The sequence below is a fragment of the Sinocyclocheilus grahami genome, unplaced genomic scaffold, assembly GCF_001515645.1.
Source record: "Sinocyclocheilus grahami isolate Dianchi unplaced genomic scaffold, SAMN03320097.WGS_v1.1 scaffold1202.1, whole genome shotgun sequence".
Lineage (NCBI taxonomy): Eukaryota > Metazoa > Chordata > Actinopteri > Cypriniformes > Cyprinidae > Sinocyclocheilus > Sinocyclocheilus grahami.
Window position 1 is genome coordinate 100063 of NW_015506381.1, and position 25453 is coordinate 125515.

The window sequence follows — 25453 nt, forward strand, 5'->3', positions numbered from 1 at the left end:
GCAGATGATCGGCAACCTTGTTAAAAGCCACTGCTGTGCACAAGAGAGCCATTACATGCTCAAAGCCGATTGTGGCTAGCTGACATGTAGCTAGCAAAACAAACGCTAATAATGAGCACAAGAAAATAGCACACATAAATGTCATGTGCAATGCATCATAATGACCTTGTATCCAGACTTTGCAATATTAAATATACATATTAAAATATTTTTTTTTAATTTTTTAAAGTTACACCTAAAATATATACAATACTTACAAATTATGTTAAGTTATGATATTTTAAAGGGATAGTTCACCAAAAAATGAAAATTCTGTCATTAACTACTCACCCTCATGTCGTTCCAATCCAGTAAGACCTTCGAAACACAAATTAGGATATTTTTGATGAAATACAAGAGCTTTATGACCCTCCACAGGCAGCAATGCTACGGAAACGTTCAAGGCCCAGAAAGGTAGTAAGGACATCAATAAAATATTGCATGTGACATCAGTGGTACAACCGTAATTTTATGACACTATGAGAATACTTTTTGTGTGCAATGGAGGGCCTGAAAGCTCTCGGATTTCATCTTCAATTCTTACAGGTTTGGAACAACATGAGTGAGTAATTAATGACAGAATTTTCATTTTTGGGTCCTCTCTCTTTAATATTTTGAAAATAAGTCTCTCATGCTCAACAAGGCTGCATTTGAATTAAAAATTCAGTAAAAACAGTAATATTGCGAAAGATTATTACATTTAAAATAAGTGTTTTCTATTTTAATGCATATTTTAAAATGTAATTTATTCCTGTGCAAAGCTATATTTTCAGCAACTTCAGTCTTCAGTGTCACATGATCCTTGAGAAATTATTCTAACATCCAGATTTGATGCTCAAGTAGCATTTCTTATTATATGCATATTTATGCTCAGTATGGAAAATGTGATACATTTCAGAATTCAAAATAGATATCTTTTGTAACAGATGTATTTTAATGGATCATTTCTAATCCTTGCTGCATAAAAACATGAATTTCTTAAAAAAATCTATCTATATAAAATATCTATATAATTACATATAAATACACACATCTAATATTTATATATAGTACTTATTTATCTTCAAAAATACCACATAGTATAAAATTACATATGGTAGTACATAATATAGTACATAATTATACAAGAACTTGACAACAAGTGATGCACAAAATAATGTCAAGAATAGCATGTCATGCAGAGAATAACATGCCAAGCTGCAGGACACTGCTGTCACTGCTTGACATGCCATGTCTACTACAGACTCTTAAAAAAAGAAAAAAATAATTTCTCTTGGCTCTGTTTGCTATATTGAATGGAAATTTCTTGCTGAGCTAATCATAAAATAGATGTGGGATTGCCTTATCCACAAAAGATACCAATATACTGTAGCTGCCTCAAAATACAGCCAAAATGAAATCTCTTTAGGAGACAGCTCAATCACTTGCATGCTCCTACGATGACTAAAATTGCAGTCTAGGTAGGTTAGATTTAGTATTGGAGACAGAGCCATACTCCCAGACTCCACTGAGCACCATAACTTGCAAGTCTGACAGGATAAAAACAATCATGTTTCATTATTTTATGCAAACTAGTATCTTTTGTTGCTCTTTGACATTCAGACATCTGGGGGAATAGATCCTATATAATGACTGCCTATTTGTGCAGGAGAAAGAGGTATATGGTGCATTCTGGGTATCAGGCCTTTGGCCCAGAGTGCCTTAATGGGTGCAACCATGGAAACCAAAGGACATTTATTACAAGAGTTCAGGGCTATCTAAAGGCCCTTTCGCACCGCTTTAGTTCCAGAACTAAATGTACGGTACTAAAGTACTGGGATGATTTTGCGCGAACTATTTCCCAGTACCATTTAAAGGGTTGCATTCGCACCGAGAGTGTGTACTAAGAAGTGACGTAAGCCGGTCGACAGCGACGTCATTTGTTTGTGGCGTTCAACAACGAAAACAAATAAAAACAACATTAACAACAGGAGGATGGAGGATGCTGTGATCGGAGCTGTTTTTGTTGTGTCTCGTGAGTTTCACAATGATGGACATGGAATGTCAACGTATACGTAAAGCGATTGAAAGAACGGAAAGGAGGACTAAGAATCTCCAACGACAACTGGCAGTGCTACATTTGCTACAAGTGCCTGCACTTCAGCGTCCATCCATCTATCGCAATAAGTTGACACAATGTTTACAGTATGTTTACATGGCATTTTAAATCATGGTGGGTGAGGGCGTTTTCATACGCGTTTGGCCAATCAATGTCTACTTACGTCACGGTTAGTACCAGTTGTGCTGGTTAGACCCTGCTCCGGAGTAGGAGCTAATTTGGTTCTCGAAAAAGGCAGTCCGGTACTAAAAATCGCTCCCAGTTCCGGTGGTGCGAACACGCCGAAAAGTGGGTAGTTCCACAATTAGTTCTGGTACTATGAAAAGGTTCCTGCGGTGCGAAAGGCCCTTAAGTGTACTGATGGTGATTAACTCACCTGTGGCTACTATAGCTGAAAGTAAGAGGGGGTAAGAGATGATAGGCCTGATGAGAGGCTATAGGGAACTCACATAAATGCACACTGCCATTTCCACTCGGATTCGTAATGGTTACATAAGAGAGGCCAAGAGAGGAGATGAACCATAGGAGTGAGATGGCCAGAGAAAAAATAAAACAGAAAGAGTGCATTACAAGTGCCTTGTTTTTACTCACCACGTCTATTAGGCTCTCCTGGATTCGGCTAAGCGTCGTCCTCAGTCTGCTGCTGATTAAACCCAGCCCAGATGATTCATACTACAGGAGACAACAAAACACACCCCTGTGAGAAAGAGACTTCATTGCTTTTCAATCATACAGGAATACACACACTCATAAAATGCAATCTCTAAAGCTCCAGAGTGCACACACCACCGATCATCTCCAGGAAGCTGCACTTCATTCACACAGCTCCCACGAGTGTGGTTCAAGACTTAGATAACTACTAATTCTTGATGCTAAAAAATTAGTAGTTCTTGGTGACTTAAATTGGAATTGGTTGCATTCACCAACTGATGAATTTAAAAACTACTGCGATGCATTAAAACTTTTTCAGATTGTTGACAGTCCCACTAGACCGAATTTAAAATGTCGAGAAAAATCATCTCTAATTGATTTAATTTTAACAAACGTTCTGCACAAGTATTCAACTGCATCTGTATTTGCGAATGACATCAGTGACCACTGTGTCATCGCAATGGTTAGAAATACAAAAATTCCAAAATCCAAACCACGCATTATAACAAAACGTGATATGATATATATATATATAAAATATGAGTAAGGGGATGAAAACACAGCACACAGTGGCAGGCATTTCTACTGCCAGCAGGCTCCACACAGCAGTCTTACCCAATAGATAGGGACCACCGGTCTGGACGCACCAGGTTGAGAGCCTTGTGAAGGCAGAGATGCAGATTGGAAGTGCTTTGTATTGAGAAACAAAAAGGAAAATCGACACAAAGCAAATAATGAAAGAGCAAAAAAAGCCTTTTTTGGATACGATTTTTTTTATATATGGTAATTACTGGGAATTTTTACTGCAAAGCATTAAGCACATTTAATCATTTTTTAAAAAGACACATTTATATACACATTTAAATAACACATTTAATCATTAAAGAAAACTGACTTCTACCACATTAGTGCAAGCAAAACTACAGCAAGCACAGTATTGTGTAATTTAACACTTTCATTTACTTAATGAACAAATGGCTGCCAGGGGGACAATAAAACTGCAGTCTTTCTCTGACTTTAACATTTTTGCAAAGTTTCCAAAGGACCCATCTGTTAGTGTGACAGTTGCATCTTACCGTCCATTACTAACTCTATCTGCAACACTTAATAAGCACTACTCAGGCTTTCCCTACACTCAAGCGCTTCATCATCCTGGAGGTGATCAATTTTCAGATAAGCCACTTGCATATCGTTCCCCGTTCTTTCCATTCATTGCCTTTAAGCAAAGTTATTAACTTGAGGCAAAGAGCAATGAATGCCAAGACCAATGCATCTTAAATTATGTGCATGGCAGAGTTGATACTCCAGCTGTATACAATTGCGTACAGACCTTTCAGATCCTAATGTTGTTCATTACTAAATGAAATGGCGCAATACATAATCTCCATATGAGATTGAATGTCTTGTGTGTTTGGAGTTAGTCATGGGTAAAAGTGAATCCAAATGAGCATATCAATTTCAGCCGCTTTGTAAATATTTTTTTATAAGTAATGATATTTACTTTTTTGTCTCCATCGGCTTTTCTTCGAGACCGGCTGCCTCTGATACTGACAGCTACTCTTACTCATTTAAGAGTTTGAAAAGTTTCCATTAGTGACAGAAACCCCTCTCATGCTCTTTCTCTCTTGCTGTCCAATCAGCAGAAGAGGTGAATGTGCAAAAACCAGAACAAGAGCAAGAGAGAAAGATTAGATGTGTTGTCTTATTTAATGTGCCTTCAAACCCGTCAGGTGGGTTAAAGGCAAACCTCACTGGCATCTGACAGCTGATCTTGTGGCGGTTGTATCCAGTCTCCCTCAGATTTTCTGCTGAATTTGGTCAGGACAAAGCTAAAGTGAAAAGTTCTGTGGTCAGCACTTAAATATCAAAGATAATACACTACACTGTCACTCAGAGGGCATGCAGGGGGGGGAAAGCGTTGGCTTGGCAAACTGGAGAAGACTTATTTCTCACTTGTTTGCATTAGTTCCAATGAACAGCAGTGGCTTAAAAAGTCCTTAAAGTTCAATCTTGCACATCAGCAAAGCCTTGTTCAAATATAAGTGTCCAAATATGTGGAATTATGAGTCAGGTCTTCAGAAAGCAAGTCAGGAAATCCAGCTCACACTTGAAACCCTGTCCTGATCAATGCATCTAGAAGCTCAATTCTCCTCAGGGCCCCTCATTTCCTTCAGTTTTTAAAACACCCTTGTATGTGGCCCATGTCTGCCCAGGAATGTTCTTCTTTGAAAGTGAAATCATGACTTATAACGATGCTAAACCACACGTGAAGGCCAAATAGAGTGCAAAGACTTTACTCCTGCTCTATAGTGTGCAATGGCACTGGCCTCAATCCACCAGCATGAAAGCATTTACTTTTGATTTAGCACTGGCTCAGCATAGCAAACAAACAATTATTTGCAAAGCATACAGAGTGCAAATGGAACACTTCTGTGATAATATGAAAAAAATGTCAGAAGAAAAAAAACATGGAAGGTGGAATCACTGTAGGCTGTAGAGAGTTTGCCCATAAAAGCATCACTGGGACCAGAATTCAGCTGAATGAAATGAAATGTGGAGATCTTTTTGTTTCATAAGACAAATGCTTCAACCCCACCTGTCTTGTGTGGTACGATTAAAGACTACTGTCAAATTCCATGACAGAAACACTATTTTACAGTTGATGAAGGCCATACACTCCATTTAGAAAACGGCAAGTCACTGGTCAGGCTAATCAAAGCCTATACTGACAGGCTGGTATTATTGATAGGTTTAGTTTTGTTGTATAGTTCTCAAGAATGTCAGGATATAAACAATGAAACAAAGGAACTGAATAATGTTATTAGCACGCTAAGGATCCAACTGTTCAGCTTCTGCTTCCCAGAGAAAAAGTTCATGGCTTCTTGAAGACTACAAAGAATGAACATCTTTTTGAGGTGGTCAACAGTGAGCTGGGTAAGTAAGCGCAGCTGTGAAACAAGGTGGAAGATGCAAATGTTGAGGTCTGTTTGCAAGGCAGTAGAGGTCTGAAAATCCAAGAACAGAAGTCCAAGAACAGCAGGAAGTTCTTGTCTTTAACAGGTTCAGCCAGATGCCCTTGGGCTGCCACTGCCAAACCAATGCCCCAACCAACAGCTTTATTATGGCCTCCAATGCTGTTTAACAAGCTTGCTTGCTCAACAGATTCTCCCAGCTCACATAGGTGGAAAACAGTAAGAAAATTCAATGCCCCTTCAATGTCACTCCCTCTGCACTCAGGAATTCATTTACACCTGCAATAGTGTTCAAAAGGCCCATGAATTTATGAAGTAGGCAAGGCAGTCCTGAAACTCTCAAACTTCCTGGGAAGGAAAGTCACATTGTCAGTTTTCAGAGGTAGAGGCATGGACCCATTTGAGCAGCAGATGATGCCAATGAAATGAGGCTTTACTTCACAAAGGTCTGACAAACGGGAGTCCCATGTTAGGATAGCTGACAGGCTCAAACCTTAAAGGGTTAGTTCACCCAAATATGAAAATGCTGTCGTTAATTACTCACCCTCATGTCGTTCCAAACCCATAAGACCTTCGTTCATCTTAGGAACACAACTTAAGATATTTTTGATGAAATAGGAGAGCTTTCTGACCCTGCATAGACAGCACTGGAACTACCATGTTCAAGGCCCAAAAACGTAGTATATGGAAGGCATTTTCTGCCCATTTGAAATAAATCAATTTAATTATAAAAATGAAAACCAGATTAACAATTTCATTATAGAAAACTATACACAAAATATGTGCCAAAACTGAACGTTTGAACTGTGAACTGTGAACGTTTGACCAGCAGGTGTTGCTAGCGTGCCGCTCCCTTCTGCTCCGCTGCTTGGCACATGCATAGAAGTAATAGACAGTTTCTCACTGATACAAGAGTTATTATGAGATATTAAGTCATTAATATGAGAGCGTTTCTCATTATTATGACTTACAGAATCATATATTTTTTACTTAACTGTGGTGGGAACGGGCCTCTGTACGTTGCGCGAACAATAAACCCCGCCCCCCTGATCAACACAGACTTTGCATATAAGTTGACTTGGAAAATAAAAACGAAAAATAAACTTTACATTTTAATTTGAATTGTGTCACTATTATTATGTGAGCATTAATAAAAAGCTTTGTAAAAACTGTATTTGCATTTTCTTTTTCACGTTTGCCTTTATATTTTAAGATTGGCAGCTTTGCCTCGAGATTGCAGTGCAAATGAAATATCAAATCACCAACTGCATTTTATTTTTCAATTTGTCAGGGACAATGCATAGTCACGGTGAAAATAAAAATTACATAATTTCATTTCATTTTCAATTTTGGCACATATTTTGCATATAGTTTTCTATAATGAAATTGTTAATCTGGTTTTCATTTTCATTTTTAAAATTAAACTGATTTATTTAAAATCAACCGGTGAAGACTGAGCTGGAAGAGAAGAAATCATTGAATAAAGTCGTTATGTTTTCTTTGGGCACAAAAAGTATTCTCGTAGCTTCATAAAATTATGATTGAACCACTGGTGTCACATGGACTATTTTAACAATGCCCTTACTATGTTACCAGAGTCTTAAGGAGCTAAAATGGCTGCCCTGCAACTAGTGGGGGTCTTTGCCAGTTTACCTGCAACGGCTTGAGTCAGACTTCTGGGAAATCAAAGCAAACAAGGCAACTCCGTGTAAAATTCATTATTCTAGTAACGTTTGGGCAGAAGAGGTGGCTTAGTTGTAAGGTCATTTGGGACAGTGCACAGAAAGTAACCAGAGTGCTCTAGGGAGCAAGAAACAAGCTGTTTTCTATGGAGCTGCTAAAGTGCGGTATATTGTGGGATATTGCTGTTGTGGCGAAGGCATTGAAGACTCTTCAAAAACGGCTTATTGAGTCTCAAAGAGTGACAATTATGAGGATTACTGAGCTGCTGTCTAATTTTATTTAGGAAGGCCCGGCTCTCAAAACTGATTCATCTAGCCTAAAGCTGTGCTTATTAAAGCTTTGAGAACTGTAGCTTGAGGGAACAAGCCTATAGAGAGGTCTGCATTGAAATCACTTAACAATTCTAGACATGAACTTCTGCAGGCACAACTTTCTCTATCCAAAACTCTCAAGGGTCATTGAAGCACATCTATCTATTTGTGAAAGCAAGTTAGATTTCAAGTTACAGTAGAGTTAAATTACTACTGCAAACCTAATTTTTAGAAATAGTGCAAATAAGCGACTGAGAATTCGTTCAGACATTTACACCTTTCTTTGATGTTCAGAGTCCAGCCTCTTGAGGCAAACTCTACGCCTAAACACTTGCTCACATGATAATGGAAGTAATTATATAACAGTGCCCATGAGGCTTGCAAACACTAGAGGAAAAAACAATGAGTGTACTGGCATGCTTTTCTTAATGAACATGTACCATTCAGAGAAAATACCCAACATAGCACAGCAAGGATCCAATTGTACATAATAAATATTGCATAATGTTAAGAATTAACAACGAACATGGAGGGGAACAAAAATGCTTTGAAATGCATACCATATCATTGCGGCCAAAGAAGGTGTAGACAGCATACAGGTAATAATCAAAGAGCTGAGACACACAGTGGATGACATCAAAGGCGATGGGCTTCAGAATGTTCATCATCTGCATGTATTTTCCTATAAAAGCAAAATCAATTAGGAAAAAAAAGTGAAATATATATGAAAGGCAAACAAATAAGATTCACATACAGAATATAAAACCAAAAACGTAGGGATATATGAATGCAAATAATGTAGATATACAGAACTGAAATGCAATACCTTGGCAAATGTGCCATTCAAAGCCTTTGTGCCATATTTAAAATATAATACCTTTTTAACTTTTTAAATATATATATATATATATATATATATATATATATATATATATATATATATATATATATAAATATTTTTTTTGTCATTTGATCGACATGGAGGTGAGTAAATGGACATTTTCTCTCCTCTTACCCTAAAATAATTTAAAGGGCTCCAAATTTTACTAATCAACAAAATGGATGTCTTCTAAAATACTGATGAAGTTACCAGATGGTGTTTAATCAATTTTAACATCTGGATGTAAAAAGTACTCCAGCTGATTTTGGCAAAACATTTGAAACCACCTAAATTGTCCATTTCACAAAATCAGCACTTTTATCAAAAATAAAATGTACAACCATGGGTTCATGACAGCATGTTTTTGCATTTAGATTCTGTTTGCCTTACACTGAACATTTAAAGATGAATGGTGTCATAGCCTTTATCTCATTCAACACATCAAGCAAGCGTTCAAATGAACCTGAAGAGATGAGCAGGCACATGCTCAGAATGGAGTTAATGACCGGAAGCTGAAACAGAACACCGATGACTCCAAGAACGCACCTCTTTCATAGTAATTGAGCTATTAGCATGTTAATTAGAGGTCAAACTGTGGTCTTCTGCTTAGGGTCAACTTTATCATGCACCATCAGTCTTGCATGGGTGTAAGCTCAAAGGTCAATTACTCACCAACCAGGCGAATCACGTTGAGGGTGGTATTGGTAAGGATGGGGGCATTGGCTCGGTTCAGATTGTAGTCGGACCTCTTCTGGCTGCGAAGTGTCTCTCTGGACACGCTAATTAAGGGAGGACAGAGCAGGGACACTGAGATCCAGGATTATTAGGTGCATTAGAGTTCAATGACCTTTAAAACTAAAGAGTCTCATTCACACACTTCCGTCATTAACCTGGGTTCAGATTTAACTGAAGTGAGTGTTCTGAATTTTGCAGAACAGATGATTGTATGATATTTATCACAGATCATATGCACAATATGTGTGCTAACATGACTTTAACATGAACAAATTTATTTGCCAACCATTTCTGTGTAAAGTTATATCCAAGTTTGTAACTTTATAGCCATGAAAATGCACTGCCATAAACCCTAACTGAATATGACTGAATTGCAAGTTCCTCACTAAAACCTCCATTTTTGCTTTTTTAAAGAAAATGAGGGGCAAGTTGAAATTACTTCTGTGGTGATAATCATTATCAACACAAATTCAGTCAACAGAGCTTAAATTGTCTTGAACCCAGAATATTCCAGATGTATTCTAAACAAGCACTGAAGTCACAGATTGTGAGCAAGAGTCACCGTATTGCGTTTAAGAAAGCGTATGTCATTTTAAATATGCAAAACGTTAGAGCCCTCAAAATGTGGCAGTCTCTAACAATGAAGTGTCACAACATGGGATGTGCCAGCTGATTTACTGCAGGGAGAACTGTCAGTCATCTTCGTGAGCAACAAACAGGCATTAAATATTCATCAGGGTTCACTACTTAATCACATTCCTAATCATTTCCTTGATTTATGATATTTCTATTACACTTAGACACGGAGACCAAGTCAAGAGCAATTAGGAAATGTAAAAAATACCAGTTTGCCCACTCATGTAGTTGGAAAAAACCAACCATGTGATGTAATTCCAAAAGGAGCCATTTTAACAATCTCCTTGAGACCGTTTTATTAAACTTCAAAGCCCCGAATGGCTCTAAACAGCCTTGTGGACTTAAAAGGCTCATTCTTCATAAAATAATTAAAACCTTTCTTGCTGATCAGAGGCTAATGATAGCTTGTGTGTTCACTGTACACAGTGTGAATTTAAACTATTTCTGCTGCCTGAGAGGGAACAAGAGTCCATAAACGAGAATTTTGCTGCCTCCTGACCTTGTCTTGGGTTAATGAACCAATTCATGTGCGACCTGGATCTACAGCACACTAATTTATGAAAACATGCAAACAGGACACCAATCAAACCATGCATATGCAAAACTAACTGTCGACATACCATTTGGTGGGCAATTACTTAGTATACAGAACCTAGAGGTGGTCCTGTGTGACGTGAGCATCTGGATGATGACTCAGTACTGACCTCTTCACTGGAGCGTCTCCAGTCTGTTCATCTACATAGTCTTGTTTCAGCTCCTCAGGTACATCACTGTCACTGTCGTAGTCCTGATACACACTCTTCTCCAGCTCATCTGACTCATACTGCAGAGAAAGGAAACAGAACGGAAAACCAGAATGAGTCATAAAAGCCAAAAATTGACAAAAATATACATACACTACCATTCAAACTGTTTTTAAATACTTTCATTCAGAAAAAAATTATTTAATTGATTTTAAAGTGAAGAATTTTAAAATATTACAAAAGATTTCAATTTCAAAATTACAATAAATGCTTTTCTTTTGAATAACAGACCAACACTTTTCTTCCAACAGACCACCAAAACCATCTGAAAATCAGCTTAGCTGGACTGGGAGATGGCTGAGAAGTCTACATACTCGGTTACAAACGTAACCTCGGTTCCCTGAGATATGGGTACGAGTACTGAGTCTGCTAAGACGCTATGGGAAAGTCATTTTTCTCCTGAACTGAAGTCTTTTTCAATAACGCAGTGTAACTGCACGGCCATTGATTCGTGCAGTACACTTTAAAAATGAACCAATGGCTCGGCAGCGGTGCTGCATGAACCTATGGCCAAGAAGCCCGCCAGAATGGGTGGGGCCATCTGGCTATATAAGTGGGCACTTCGCCATAGGATTCACGTTACTTTGACTGAAGCAACGACTGAGACGTGCAGCTGCATAGCACGGCTAGCAACGCAGTACTCATTCCCGTATCTCAGGGAACCGAGGTTATGTTTGTAACCGAGTACGTTCCCTATTGATACTTCACTCGTACTGCGTCTGCTAAGATGCTATGGGAACCAGTACAATCACGCCGTGCTATGGCAGAGGAATGACTACATGTGTAACCTTGCCCTAGGCACCTCAGGGCCCAAGGGGACAAGAATAGTAAACACCTCCCAAGGCGAACAAGCTAAGCTCACAGAGGTCACGCCCGGTCTGAGTGACCGTTCCAGAAGATTTGCACAGCCCCGGCGCCTATGAGGGCCGAGAGTGCACAAGTAAATCCTCTGATGGGTTTGAGCATGTTACGTGTTGAACTGTGTAAGCAGGTGTGTGCCAGTTATGCAGAAAGAACTCTAGCGTGCAAGGCAGGGACGACCGGGTTATAAAACCTAGCAAATGTGGACGGCGAGGCCCAACCGGCCACCTCAAAAATTTCTGCAATGGACACGCCGCTAGACCATGCCCAAGAAGAGGCGATGCCTCTAGTTGAATGGGCTTGTACTCCAATGGGGAATTGCAGGCCCAAGGAAGAGTAGGCTAGCATAATAGCATCAACTATTCACTTAGAAAGTCTCTGCTTCATGACCGGATGCCCTTCAGCGCGGCCACCGAATCAAACAAAGAGCTGTTCAGACTGCCTAAACGGGGCGAAGCATTCGATGTAAACTTTCAGCGCCCTGACGGGGCAGAGTAAATTCAACTTCTGGTCCTCTTCTGAGGGAGGAAGTGCAGAGAATGTAATGACCTGTGCCCGGAACGGAGTAAAGAGCACCTTGGGCATATAACAATGCCTCGGTTTCAGGACGACCTTAGAGTCACCAGGCCCAAACTCCAGGCAGGTAGGGCTCACAGAGAGCACCTGTAAGTCTCCCACTCGTTTGACCGATGCTAATGCTAGCAGCAGAGCGGTTTTCAACGACAGGGACCGAAGGTCAACAGACTGCAGCGGCTCAAAGGGAGGACACTTCAGGGCCCTCAGAACAGTGGGCAGGTCCCACATAGGGACAGTGAGGGGACGGGGCGGATTCAGCCTCCTAGCCCCCCTCAGAAAACAGACAACAAAGTTGTTTCTGCCCACAGACTGGCCTGCTATAGGGACATGATAAGTCGTTATAGCTACTACATAGAACTTGAGCGTGGATGGGGAGCGCCCCTTAACAGCTCCTGCAGGAAACACAATATCACCGATACGTCACAGACGGATGGGTCCTCGCCGTGGGTTAAGTACCAGGTGGAGAAAACGACGTCTTGTAGATGGAGCTCTAGCCTGAGAAATGGTGTTTAGAAAACACTCTGGGAGGCTTGCAGAGCCCACAGCTCGGGGCCAGGGGTGCTATATCATCCTGTTCTCCTGAGAGAGGAGATCCCGCCTCAGGGGAACGGGCCACGGGGCTGCTATGAGCAGCTGCGACAGCTCTGATAACCGATACTGGTTTCTCCAGAGCGGGGCCACCAGAAGAACCTTGCATTCTTGTTCCCTGATTCGTCTGATTACCTGCAGGATCAGGGCGATCGGGGGGAAAACATAGAGAAGGAGGTTGGGCCAGTAATGGGCCAACACGTCCTTGTCGTTGGAATAATAAATTGGGCAATGAGAGTTGTCTTTTGAGGCAAAAAGCTTAACTTTTGCCTTGCCAAAGATCACCCAAATTTTTTTAACCATCAGGGATGAAGCAGGCCCAACTGTAGCACTGGAGGCGCTGGGGCCATAAGGCCCAGCATCTTTTGAAACACCTTGAGGGGGCGAGAGACACCGACCTTGAAGGAAGCTGTGAGCTGCTGTATGACCAGAGCACGCTCTGTTGTGACCACCGCTCATTTGGGTTGAGTCTAACACTGTTCCCCGGAACGATACTCGTTGGCTGGGGGACTCTTGGCAAAATTGGCCCTGAGCCCCAGACATTCTAAGTGGCTTAGGAGGAGGGCTCTGTGAAATAGCGACTCTGCCTCCAACTGGGCCAGAACAAACCAGTCGTTGAGGTAATTGAGAATGCGGATTCCCTTCTGCCTCAGAGGGGAAAGAGCCACATCCATGCACTTCGTGAAAGTGCGTCGAGCCAGGGACAGTCCAAAGGGAAGGACCATGTATTGATAAGCCACTCCCTTGAAGGCAAATCACAAGAATAGTCTGGGGTCTTTCAAGTCCAGAGAAAAGAATCAGTCCTCTGGGCAGATTTGCGAGAGGATCTGCTTCAGTGTAGTCATCCTGAACAGCCGTTTCATGAGGGCGCAATTCAGGCGTCTGAGATCGAGGATGGGCCACAAACCGCCATCCTTCTTGGGGACGAGGAAGTAACGGCTGTAGAAGCCTAACTCAATCTGAGCTGGAGGAACCGTCTCTATGGCTCCCTTTGCCAGCAGATTTTTCACTTCGGAGCGCAGCACGTGCACGTCCTTGCTCTGAACTGAAGTGGGGAACACCCCGCTGAAATGTGGGCGTCTTCGAGCAAATTTAATTGAATAGCCTTGATTTATTATCCTCAGAACCCACTCTGATACTTCGGGGATGGCTTGCCATGCCTCGGCCTGGGAAGTCAGGGGTTGGATTGGTTCGAGTGTCTGGTCGCTGCAAAGGGACACAGTACTAGTGAGAAATGGAAGAGGAAATCTGCTCTCTTTTTGAAAATGTTTGTGTTTTAATCTGCCCGCTATGACAGCAGATCGCTGCTTGGGCGCTTGAACGGGCCTAGAGTTTGCAGCAAACACACCAAAGACTTGGCCCCATCCTCCTCTTTCTGTCCCGTAGATCAGAAGCAGGGTCCAGCGCTATCTTGGGCCAGGGTTCCTGGCGCTTCGGAAACGGGTAGCATTTGACCGAGTGGGAACGTCATCGAGACTCAGGCTTGGCTGGCTGGGTGGCGGCGGCAGCCGCAGGTGCAGACTTCGCAGGCTGCTGAGTCGGCACAGACTTGGGGTGACTAGAAGCAGCTGCAGAGCTAGAGCGTTTTGGTAAGAAGTGTCGCATGGCTTGGGCCGACTTTTGTGCCTCCGTGAAACGCTCAGCAAAGCCTTTGACCACTGGGCCGAACAGACCGGTGGGGGAGACCGGAGCATCAAGGAAGGGAACTTTGTCGGCGTCATTGATTTCCATCATGATCAGCCATAAGTGGCGCTCGAGAACCACCAGACTGGCCATGGAACGCCCTATAGCCTGAGCCGTAGCTTTGGTGGCGCGCAAAGCCAGGTCCGTTGCGCTTTTCAGCTCTCTTGAGCGTCGCTGGGTCTGGGCCAGACTCGTCCATGCTGGCGAGGAGTTTGGCCTGGAAGACCTGGAGGACCGCCATTGAATGGAGCGCCAAGGCCGCTTGCCCAGCCGAGGAGTAGGCGCATCCAGTGAGGGCTGAAGTCGTCCTACACGGTTTGGACGGATGGGCGGCCTTTGCCTTCCAGCCAATAGCAGTGGGCGGGCAGAGAAGCGCGGCCACTGACTCATCCAGCGGAGGCAGCTTCTCGTATCCCCGTATCTTCAGCGCCGTCCACCAAAGTGAGGGCGGATGAAGCGGAAGTACGGAGACATGCAGAGTATGGGGCGCGACACGACCTGGTGAGCTCGTCATGGACCTCCGGGGAAAAAAGGAGTGGATCGCTGACGAGGGGCTTGACAGCGCCCCGGCAGGAACCACTTGTCCAGACAGCTGCGGGGGGGCTCCTCCGGTGGAAAGCCCTCCAATCCCAGCTCCTCGATGGCTTTTGAGAGGACACGGAGTAATTCAGTATCAATTCCGGGTCTAACGTCCCTGGGCTCGAACGACGGCAGGGGGGCGGGGTCGGCAGTCGAGCCCGACAGGTCCTCCGCGTCCGAGGCTGCTAATGACATGCTGTCATCCAGCAGCTCGTAATCACTCCCATCGAACGAGACCAGATCGCTTGCGTTGGCAGAGGGACGCTGGTCAGGCTGGGTGAAGAGGACCGGGGAAGCCTCATCCGAGCGCTGCGATCCTCTGCCCCGCTGTTTTTTCCCCACATGCTCCTGAGAGGAAGAAAACGGGAGGGTGCGAGGGGTGGAGTAACTTTCTGAAAAGAAAGCTAACCGCGAGCGCAAGGAGGCGACGATCCACTGAATGTAAACAGCGTATGCTGTTCTGTGTCAGCTGCGCCATGCGGATACATTTTCTACGTTGTTTGCACTTTGATTTGAACGAAAACACCACATCAGAGAGCTCACAGGATGCATCAAAAATATCTTAATTTGTGTTCCAAAGATTTGGAATGACATGAGGGTGAGTAATTAATGACAGAATTTTCATTTTTGGGTGAACTAACCCTTTTAATTCTCTGAGATTCAGAGCTGGCCTTGAAATAAAAGGCCTTTAATGCACCAGTGTCAAAAACGTGATGCAGATCCAACATAGATAAATGTAAACATAAATGTCTAACCTTACAAATTTACCTTAAAGCTGATGGATGTAGTGACTAACAAAACAGCATGGAATACTTAAAATGGCAGGCATTACTATGCAAAACACTTTGTTCTCTCTCAGGGTAAAAGCACTTGTACCAAGGGCTCGCACTCTGTCATCAACATACAGCTTTTGTTTTCATTACAGGAGCATCATCAGAGACGCCAAGCACATCAGAGCTTTAATAATGATGAGTGTTTTCTCCACATAGAACTAATGGCCTCTGTCAACAGTTATAAGGACAATGAGCCACTTAACGTTACAAAATATTTACGCATCACATTTTCACTCATTTATTTTCTCCTTTTCACCAGTCGGTTTGGCAAGCATCTAATAAGAAGAATAAGAATATAAATGTAACCGTAAACCCTTATGAAATGCGTGTTTGCTCAAGCCTGATGCCAAATAGTACAGCATAAATATTGTTGAACTGTTTCATATTGTAGGAAAATATTTAAATATAGAGGACTCAAGAGTTTAAATGGTCTAGAAATTACTGGAATTTATCCATATACAAGAGATGCACTGAAATTTTTCTCAGGCAAAAATTGGAAGAAAACTTATTAAAGGGGTCATCAGATACAAAACTCACTTTTACATGTTATTTGAACAAATGTGTGTTGGTAGTGTGTGCACACAACCACCCTATAATGATAAAAATCCACTGAGTGGTATTTTTTTAAACTCTATAAATAATATCCCCTTTTTAAAATCAAGCCATTCTCAGTTTCTTGATTGTGTGACGTCACTCTGATGTGAATCATTCGTGATCCAGCTTTACCTACAGATGAAGTGAGTATAAGGGTTTTTTATGATTCTTTGCAAATCGCCTTTCCTAATAACGTGCTAGTTAGCAAGTGTCGTCGCTAAAACTCTATAAATAATATCCCCTTTTTAAAATCAAGCCATTCTCAGTTTCTTGATTGTGTGACGTCACTCTGATGTGAATCATTCGTGATCCAGCTTTACCTACAGATGAAGTGTGTATAAGGGTTTTTTATGATTCTTTGCAAATCGCCTTTCCTAATAACGTGCTAGTTAGCAAGTGTCGTCGCTAAATGCAGCTAAATGCGGCTAAAGTAGAAGAGAGGGGTGGGGTGAGCAGAGCTCATTAGCATTTAAAGGGAAATGCAACAAAACAGGTTGCTGTGAAATGAGCTCATTTTAACAAGGTAAAAAGGGTGATTTTTTTACACTACCACTGAGAAATTTTAACCAAAGTATGGTATAGACTTTTCATTAAGACCCTAAAGAATCATATCAACTTGTGGAAAATGGGCATGCGATGACCCCTTTAAATTATATTAAATGAAAAATGTAAAAATTGACCTACATTGAAAGATTCAAAACAAAACGTCTGTGAAAAATCAGACACCTTTTTTCTCTCATATAGTTGGAATTTACTGTAATTTGACATATATTTTTAGAACCTACTGTTCATGTTGCTCTGAATGACAATAATGTTTCTTAAACTACTATATACCCCATTAGAAGCCAGGACATCTTCTGTCTCCTCTTCCTTATTGTCTATCTGCATCTCAAAAGGATTTCCTCCCTGTAGGTACTGCTCAAACAGAGAAAGCTCCACCGGCTCTATGGATTCCGGCTGCCTGCTGGGAGATACTGAAGGAGAACGACACTGACCCATGAACTTGAACTCCTGAAAAAGGGGAAAACAAAACAAATATATCAGATTTAATATCATACAGATCAAAAGCTAAAAAAAAGTAGGCTATGTGGAGATTAGGTGGGCTAGGTTTAATTTAATTGTTTGTGCTGGTTGAATATCCAAGGAGGAGACAAAAAAAGTAGCTCTAAAGGCCCCAATATACTTCAAGCAAAATTGACGAATGAACTAGAGTGTGACATTAATTTGAACAAAATCAGGCCAAAACAGTTTTTTACAGTCGATACAGCTTGCTAGTAAAAACATGAACACTCTGGCAAGCTGCTTTATAGCAGAAATGGACACTGTTTTTACATGTGCTTTATAAATAAATGTGATTTGACATGACTTGACTGAAGTGCCAAATTGCAGAGCTGGTGCAAACATATCCACAACGTTATGATATGATGCTTTCTTAACTGCTATTTTCTCACCACTCTCCATTTTGTTGTATTTTTACTTTATTATTGAGAGGAAAGCACACGACATATATTTACATATTCATCAGAGGTATTTCAAACTTCTTTTTACCCTGAAGCAAAGAACATTGTTAGTATATTAGGGCCTTAAAGTCCCGGTGAAATTTGAAGTTTTTTGGCATTTAGTATGAATATGTTAGCCTTAAGGTTATATATAAGCTAGTGTGCTCTAAAATAACAACAACATTTGCATTTAAAAGATATAAGCATTCAAAACTAACAGTCTCTAACTTCTACCAATATGGATCAACAATTTTGATGACATCACCCTGCACTTCAGTTTCTCATCAAACTTTCTGTCCAATCAAATGCTTTGATTGCACAAATCGGCAGACCATAAAACGCATCGGATCAATCTAAATTCTACACAGAATGCCATATTTGATTGCGATATGGATGAGATTGTGGCAAATGCAGCTTTACCGAGCTCAACGGCTCTGGCCCAAGCTAATATAACGGAATGCTACTGGCTATTTCCTGTTTCAGCTAAAATTACATCAACACAAAATAACGCAGATTGTTTCAAAGTACTTCAGTAAACCTTTAGGTTTTCTGTTTAATATTAAATTGCAAATTCTGATTTAAAACAAATACTTAAAAAGAAGCGAATTCTGCTAAATTTTCATTAATATATATATATATATTTTTTAAATGAACAATTAAGCTGCGAGGGTGAAAGTGTAAAAGCTTTGAGCGCTAAGTGACCTAAAAGCTTCTCACAGTTAAACCGCTTTGCACATTAAAGCTCCAACAAGAAGCCGTTATGCAAATGTGGCTCATTAAAGAACACCACTGATTATGCCATTCACTGATGTGCTATTCAACACCAACTTTCTCTACCACACAAAACTAGTGGCACTTCTTTTGAGAAAACACCTGTATATTCTGCACAAAACAGCATAAAAGGTATATCAGAGAACACTTTATCGAGCCAAAGACCCTGTTTAGCATATAATAATTGAAAGAGATGCATTTCGGTTTATTCTACAGATACTCTTGGGTGAATATACTTGCTTTCCAGGTTGTAATTTGTTTTGAGACGGATGACACCCTGACTAGAAGAGAAAACAGCTTATGTTGGAATACAATCAGTGATGATGCTTACCCTCATTCATCAAGTTGTCAAGCCTTTCCTGAGATTTAAAATGCATATAAAAGTGCTCCATTACGGCAAGATAGCAAAGCCAAAGGAAGATGATCTACAAAAACGCCTTCTGTTTGGTTAGAAAACCACCCACCGTGGACTGATCTAATTTCCTGCATTGCTCACATGAATACTTTTTGACCTGCTAATCATGAGAATGTGTCTATGAACAGCGCTTGTTATGTAAGAAAGCATGTTCAAGTGCCTTTGGCTTGTAGCCATGTGTTGATTGTCATTGCGAAGCACGCACAGAACAAAAGCTCTCCGCCTCATCTTCATATGCAAATGTGAAATCCCCAAAGACTGCCAGCGATGCCAGTTGGTCGAGATCAGTCATGAATAAAAGTCACATTGCTGCATTTCAAAGTCTTATTTGTGGCATTAGGACTTACGTGAAGCTGGGCAATACTGAAGTTGTACTTCACAGGGCACAACTCCCATGTTTCATTTTCAAGAAACATTCGCAACTCCTCCAGGCGGGTTCTGCAGTGGTACAAGGAGAAATGACAAGAGGTTGGCTTTTGTCAACTGAAGACCCTTTTGCCATTCAACTCACTAAAAAAAGAAATGGGCTGGCAAAACAGTTCAAGAAAAAGTCGATCAGTGAAGAAGGTTAGAGCAAGTCATGCTACAATGAGTGTCAAAGTGGCTCGCTGCCAGACAAGGTCAATGCCAGCAGCCTTGCACAAAATGTCAACATCAAAAATTATAATTCATGCTGAACGCCACGTAAGCACAAAGTGGAAGTCCACCACTAATCTCTAAAGAACATACCGGCAGTTCACATGATCATAAGGTGGGATGAGCTGTCTAGACTCAAATGAAGTGTTTGACATTTTAAATACCATCTCTAGTCATGTCTTCAATCCATGATATGTTTAAATGCTTCAAATTTACAACACTAAAAGGAGAAACGAATCTGTTTTGTCCTCTAAGCCAGAGGGCACAATATATATTGTAATGGCACAATGTGTTAATGGTGACGCAGTGACAGCAGAGATTAAGCATTTAGAGGACTGACAGATAATCGCTTTATGAATGCTATCCAACTGCTTGAATATTCAGAAATAATGGTAAGATGCCCTCTTTCAACGTCCTCCATCTCATCAAGCAGAAAAGGTCTTTGTAATGCTGACTACAGCAGCAGGGATGGATATTTCGGCTTTGTTTAGACAGACAGCTACATCTGATTGTTTGGTGAACTGACTCAAATTACTATAGTTGTTTGTAGCGTAATCACCAGAAAGCACATTAATTCACATTAATATTTACAAACCCCTATTTTTTTTGGAATGCATTTCAAGTGTTCTTTTATGATTGGGAACATGCATAGTCCACAATACTCTATCTCTATCTGAATATACTCTTACACTCATTCTTTCCTAGTGAACTACACAACATTCAATGTTTAGTGAATGAGTCAGCAGTTTTGGACAGTATATGCTTGAATGCACAATGAGATGTTGTGAAAGACATGAGCAAATTGAGGTAAATTTACTAGTTTTCCAACCTTTCATTGACAGCTACTCACAGTTGTTGTCTCTCGGCATTGGTTTGAGATATATCATTACTATAGCAACTGATGCAGATGCACAGGATACAGACCACAAAATCAGATTTGAACACTTGTACATAGACAATATGGAGAATCAGTCCTGTAGATCAAATTTAAAAATCAAATCCAATTTTCCAGCAGTGTGAACAAAGCCCCAAATGGCTATTCTCTCATCATTCTAGTCTCAACGTAGAAATCTGAACACATTTTCAGGCTTGAATACGTGACAGGTACTTAATCACATGATTGTTTTCTACAACCTAGCTTTTAGATATATTCAAGCACAAAGCAAATATGAAATATTGTCATAATGTATAAATGTGATTTACAACTATCACAAAGAGGGTATGATGTAGTTATTATAGCTATATCTACATCACTTTTTATAATTTCTTCCATTTCCTGGGAATTGATCCTATATGGCCTTGGCTATTTGCTAGTGCAATGCTATATTTAGAGCTACAGGAACATTGTGACATTGAAAACATCCAGATTGTTTAGGCATGTTTGCAGTGTTAAATCATTTGCATGTTTAATTAGTAAATTCAGCACTAAAACAGCATGAACAAATAAACAACACTATCATAAATATTGTCATAATGTATAAATGTGATTTACAACTATCACAAAGAGGGTATGATGTAGTTATTATAGTTATATCTACATCACTTTTTATAATTTCTTCCATTTCCTGGGAATTGATCCTATATGGCCTTGGCTATTGCTAGTGCAATGCTATATTTAGAGCTACAGGAATATTGTGACATTGAAAACATCCAGATTGTTTAGGCATGTGTGCAGTGTTAAATCATTTGCATGTTTAATTAGTAAATTCAGCACTAAAACAGCATGAACAAATAAACAACACTATCAGTGGCCACAATACAGTGCTGCGGGATTAAGTACTTAAACCTGGAAACTCGCATTTTTGGACTTTCTACATCCTGGGGGGGTTAACACAAGCTCAAGATATTTTCACATTTTGTTCTACAACATAAAACCACTCATGATTTTTTAAAAACTTTTATGTGTCTTGAAAAAGGCAGTCACTAACAAGGGGCTAAATGGGACTTCTGAGCTTGTCGGGATGGGGACATTAAAGGGATAGTTCACCCAAAAATGAAAATTTTATGTTTATCTGCTTACCCCCAGGGCATCCAAGATGTAGGTGACTTTGTTTCTTCAGTAGAATACAAATGACATTTTTTTAACTCAAACCGTTGCAGTCTGTCAATCTTATAATGGAAGTGGATGGGAATCAAGGCTTTGAGTAAAAAAAAACATAAACAAAACCAAATTAAACCCTGCGGCTCGTGACGATACATTGATGTGTAAAGACACGAAACGATCGGTCTGTGCAAGAAACGCTCAAGATATTTTCACATTTTGTTCTACAACATAAAACCACTCATGATTTTTTAAAAACTTTTATGTGTCTTGAAAAAGGCAGTCACTAACAAGGGGCTAAATGGGACTACTGAGCTTGTCGGGGATGGGGACATTAAAGGGATAGTTCACCCAAAAATTAAAATTGTATGTTTATCTTATCCCCAGGGCATCCAATATGTAGGTGACTTTGTTTATGACAGCCGGCGCGTGACGTGTCTTCTTCTTGCTTTACGGCGGATCGTAGACTTATAAGTGCATTACCACAACCTATCTCTCAAATGGACCATTGACACTCCTAAGTGAGATTGTAGATAGAGTGTCAATGGTCCATTTGAGAGATAGGTTGTGGTAATGCACTTATAAGTCTGCGATCTGCCGTAAAGCAAGAAGATTAAACTCTGCGTCTCGTGACTATACATTGATGTGTAAAGACACGAAACGATCGGTCTGTGCATGAAACTGAACAGTATTTATATCGTTCTTTACCTCTGATGCACTACAATGTCTGAACTGTCTGAACTGTCCTGAGCGCGTCCACGACAGCCGGCGCGTGACGCGTCTTCTTCTTGCTTTACGGCGGATGATCACAGACTTATGTGTGGATTACCGCTACCTATCTCTCAAATGGACCATTGACACTCCTAATTGAGATTGTAGATAGAGTGTCAATGGTCCATTTGAGAGATAGAGATTGAGAGACACAGACTGAACGTTTTGTGTCTTTACACATCAATGTATCATCACATTTTTACATCTGGCAATTGTATTTAAGCTCCAAAATTAATTTAAAGTTGTGTTAATTTCATGAATATTATGTTGATGAACAAATTGTGCAAGATGCTGGTCACAGAACTCTCAGTCTGCAATAACCCTAGAAAAATACATAATCACTACAGCACTCTATTTATTTTTAGTGAATCGCTCTTGCAACTGAGGTCAGTTTGGCAATGGGCTTTTTATCTTACCTGTGATAGTTCTTAAAGTAGTTTACACTCTGTCTCTTAATGGACTCTTGCAACACCTCAGACTTGCTGCCGCAGAATTCCTCTCCCACCTGCATCAACCTATCAGTCGGCAAAGAAAAACAAAAAACAGACAAGAAAAAAAAGAAGTAGAAAGCAGTTCACTCTTCTAATTAACCCCAAAGAGTTACTTCACATCACATGTCCCAGCGAGGGCAGAAAATGGCGCTTCTATTCACACAAGTCAGTGACCCCAAGGCAGGATCAATACAGAGGGCTGTGGTTTCACACACAAAATGGCCTTTTAATTGAGCCCTGTTAATGGGGAACACCGCACCACCCCTCTTGTTGAGGAACAAGCGGTTTTTCCCCAATCATTTCAGTCCATGAGGAGTGCAGCTATGCAGAGCCACAGAGTAAATCACGGCAAGCCAACTGCTGGAGAGGACAAGAAAAATATAATCTCCCTGGCAGCAGCTCCTCACACATACACACAAACACAAGCGGAATGAGCACACATTCGGCTCCCACACAGCCGCACACAAACAGGCAACAGCACACTGTAGAGATTTCAGCATCCCAGGGAATTCTTGGGAAAGGAGAGGGGCAGACTAACCGGACAGGCCGTTCGAGGAAAAATCAATGAGGTGAGAAAAATACAGAACATGAACCGAGTAGCACAAGAAGCCAGAGTCCTCTCACTAATGATCGCTAACACGCAGGAGTTCTTTAGAGCACGAGTAATGAATTTACACTGGAAGCCTACTGCGTCTAAAAGTGTCTTTGGTTTGACACACTGCCATCCACATACACTCCCTTACATCTAACTGAACTAGGACCGTGAAAGAGGAACAAGTTTGTTTTACGTAGCTCATCTGAATGGTTGGCATCATTGTTGGAAATAAATGGCTTCTGTCTGTTTATATACACATACACACTACAAAACATAAAAACAACTAAAATATATATGGTAACACAAGTAAATACATAAAAATACTAAAACTAAATTAGTATAAAGCAACCTAAAAAGAAAAAGAAATAAAAATGAATATTAAAAATCACAAATGCTTTTGAAAATTAAATAAAATAAATTCTACATTTAAACTAAGGTTTTAATTATCGTTGCAAACCACCTTATAATTAAAAATTACAAGTATTTTATGCTCACCACGGCTGCATTTATTTGATAAAAAAATTCAATAAAAGAGTAGAAATAATATATGAAATATTATTGCAATTTAAAACCACTTTTTTCTACATCTATTATAGCAATTTATTCCTGTGTTGGCAAATTTGAAATTTTAGTTTATTAAACATCTATTGTTAATAACAATATTATCAATCAAAACAGTTGTGCTGCTTAAGATTTTAGTGGAAACTGACTACTTTTTTTTTTTTTTTTGTAAAGACTGCATCAGTTTTTATCAATTTATTGCGTTCTTACTTAACAAAAATATTATAAATATATATATAAAAATCGTAATCAATTTTGTGTGTGTGTGTGTATGGTAATATACACACTATACTACCAGGTAATATGTCACCTTTGATTACACAGTAGCATGAGCTTTTCTCATATAATATTCAAATCCGAACAAGAGCAATGCATGATTTACTACCTCATTCAGAAAAGGCATCTTTCCCAAAGTTCCCAGTTGCTCCATTCCCACTCAACAGAGCCAAACCTCTAAAGCAGGACCATCAACCGAAGTTACAACATCTTCGTCCCTTCTTACTCAAGCACATACTCACGACCAAAGGCGAGCAGCTGTGCTTTCCCAACGACACAGACACAATCAATCTAAACTGCGAACCGAACCCCAAAACCGATCCTGAGAAAGAACCTGTCAAATCAAGGTCTAACTTGCATTCTAATTAATTACTTTCGACCGGTTTTTCCACAAATGGTTGTCAGTGATTATACACCTTGTGAAATTAGATAGCAAAGCAAGTCACAGGCCAGCGGAGGCAATTTACCTGTTGATAGCTCTGGCAGCTAAGAAGAGGAAAGGTATGTATAAAATATATAGTTCTGTGTTAATAATTTATGTTCATTTATAACACAAATGTTAATTTATAAAATGTTAAATGTTAAAATGTAATAACATATGAAGAAATTAGCATTAACCAAGATTAAAAAATGCTGCATTATTTCATGCACAGTAAAAAAAAAAAATTGTTTTTACAAAATAATTTTGGCAGCTGTGGTTGCCACAATAATTTTGTAAAAAAAAATATGTAATGCAATAAACATTAATTAAAGGGGTCATATGATGCTGCTAAAAAGAACATTATTTTGTGTATTTGGTGTAATGAAATGCGTTTATGCGATTTAAAGTAAAAAAACATTATTTTCCACATACTATACATTATTGTTTCTCCTCT

General features: G+C 40.2%; 1 protein-coding gene across 1 annotated transcript in view; it reads right to left on the reverse strand.

Moving 5' to 3' along the window:
* Nucleotides 1–229: 229 nt before the first annotated feature.
* Nucleotides 230–25453, reverse strand: part of LOC107567963 (syndetin-like) — a 40331-nt gene continuing 15107 nt past the window's right edge. The window contains exons 3-12 of the mRNA XM_016253785.1: nucleotides 23072–23170; nucleotides 19555–19645; nucleotides 17357–17533; nucleotides 10710–10828; nucleotides 9307–9413; nucleotides 8315–8436; nucleotides 3404–3478; nucleotides 2729–2809; nucleotides 331–357; nucleotides 230–235 (exon numbers count right to left, since the gene is read on the reverse strand). Coding sequence (XP_016109271.1) covers nucleotides 230–235; nucleotides 331–357; nucleotides 2729–2809; nucleotides 3404–3478; nucleotides 8315–8436; nucleotides 9307–9413; nucleotides 10710–10828; nucleotides 17357–17533; nucleotides 19555–19645; nucleotides 23072–23166 — 900 coding nt within the window. The 5' untranslated portion in view covers nucleotides 23167–23170. The remainder of the gene's footprint in view (nucleotides 236–330; nucleotides 358–2728; nucleotides 2810–3403; nucleotides 3479–8314; nucleotides 8437–9306; nucleotides 9414–10709; nucleotides 10829–17356; nucleotides 17534–19554; nucleotides 19646–23071; nucleotides 23171–25453) is intronic.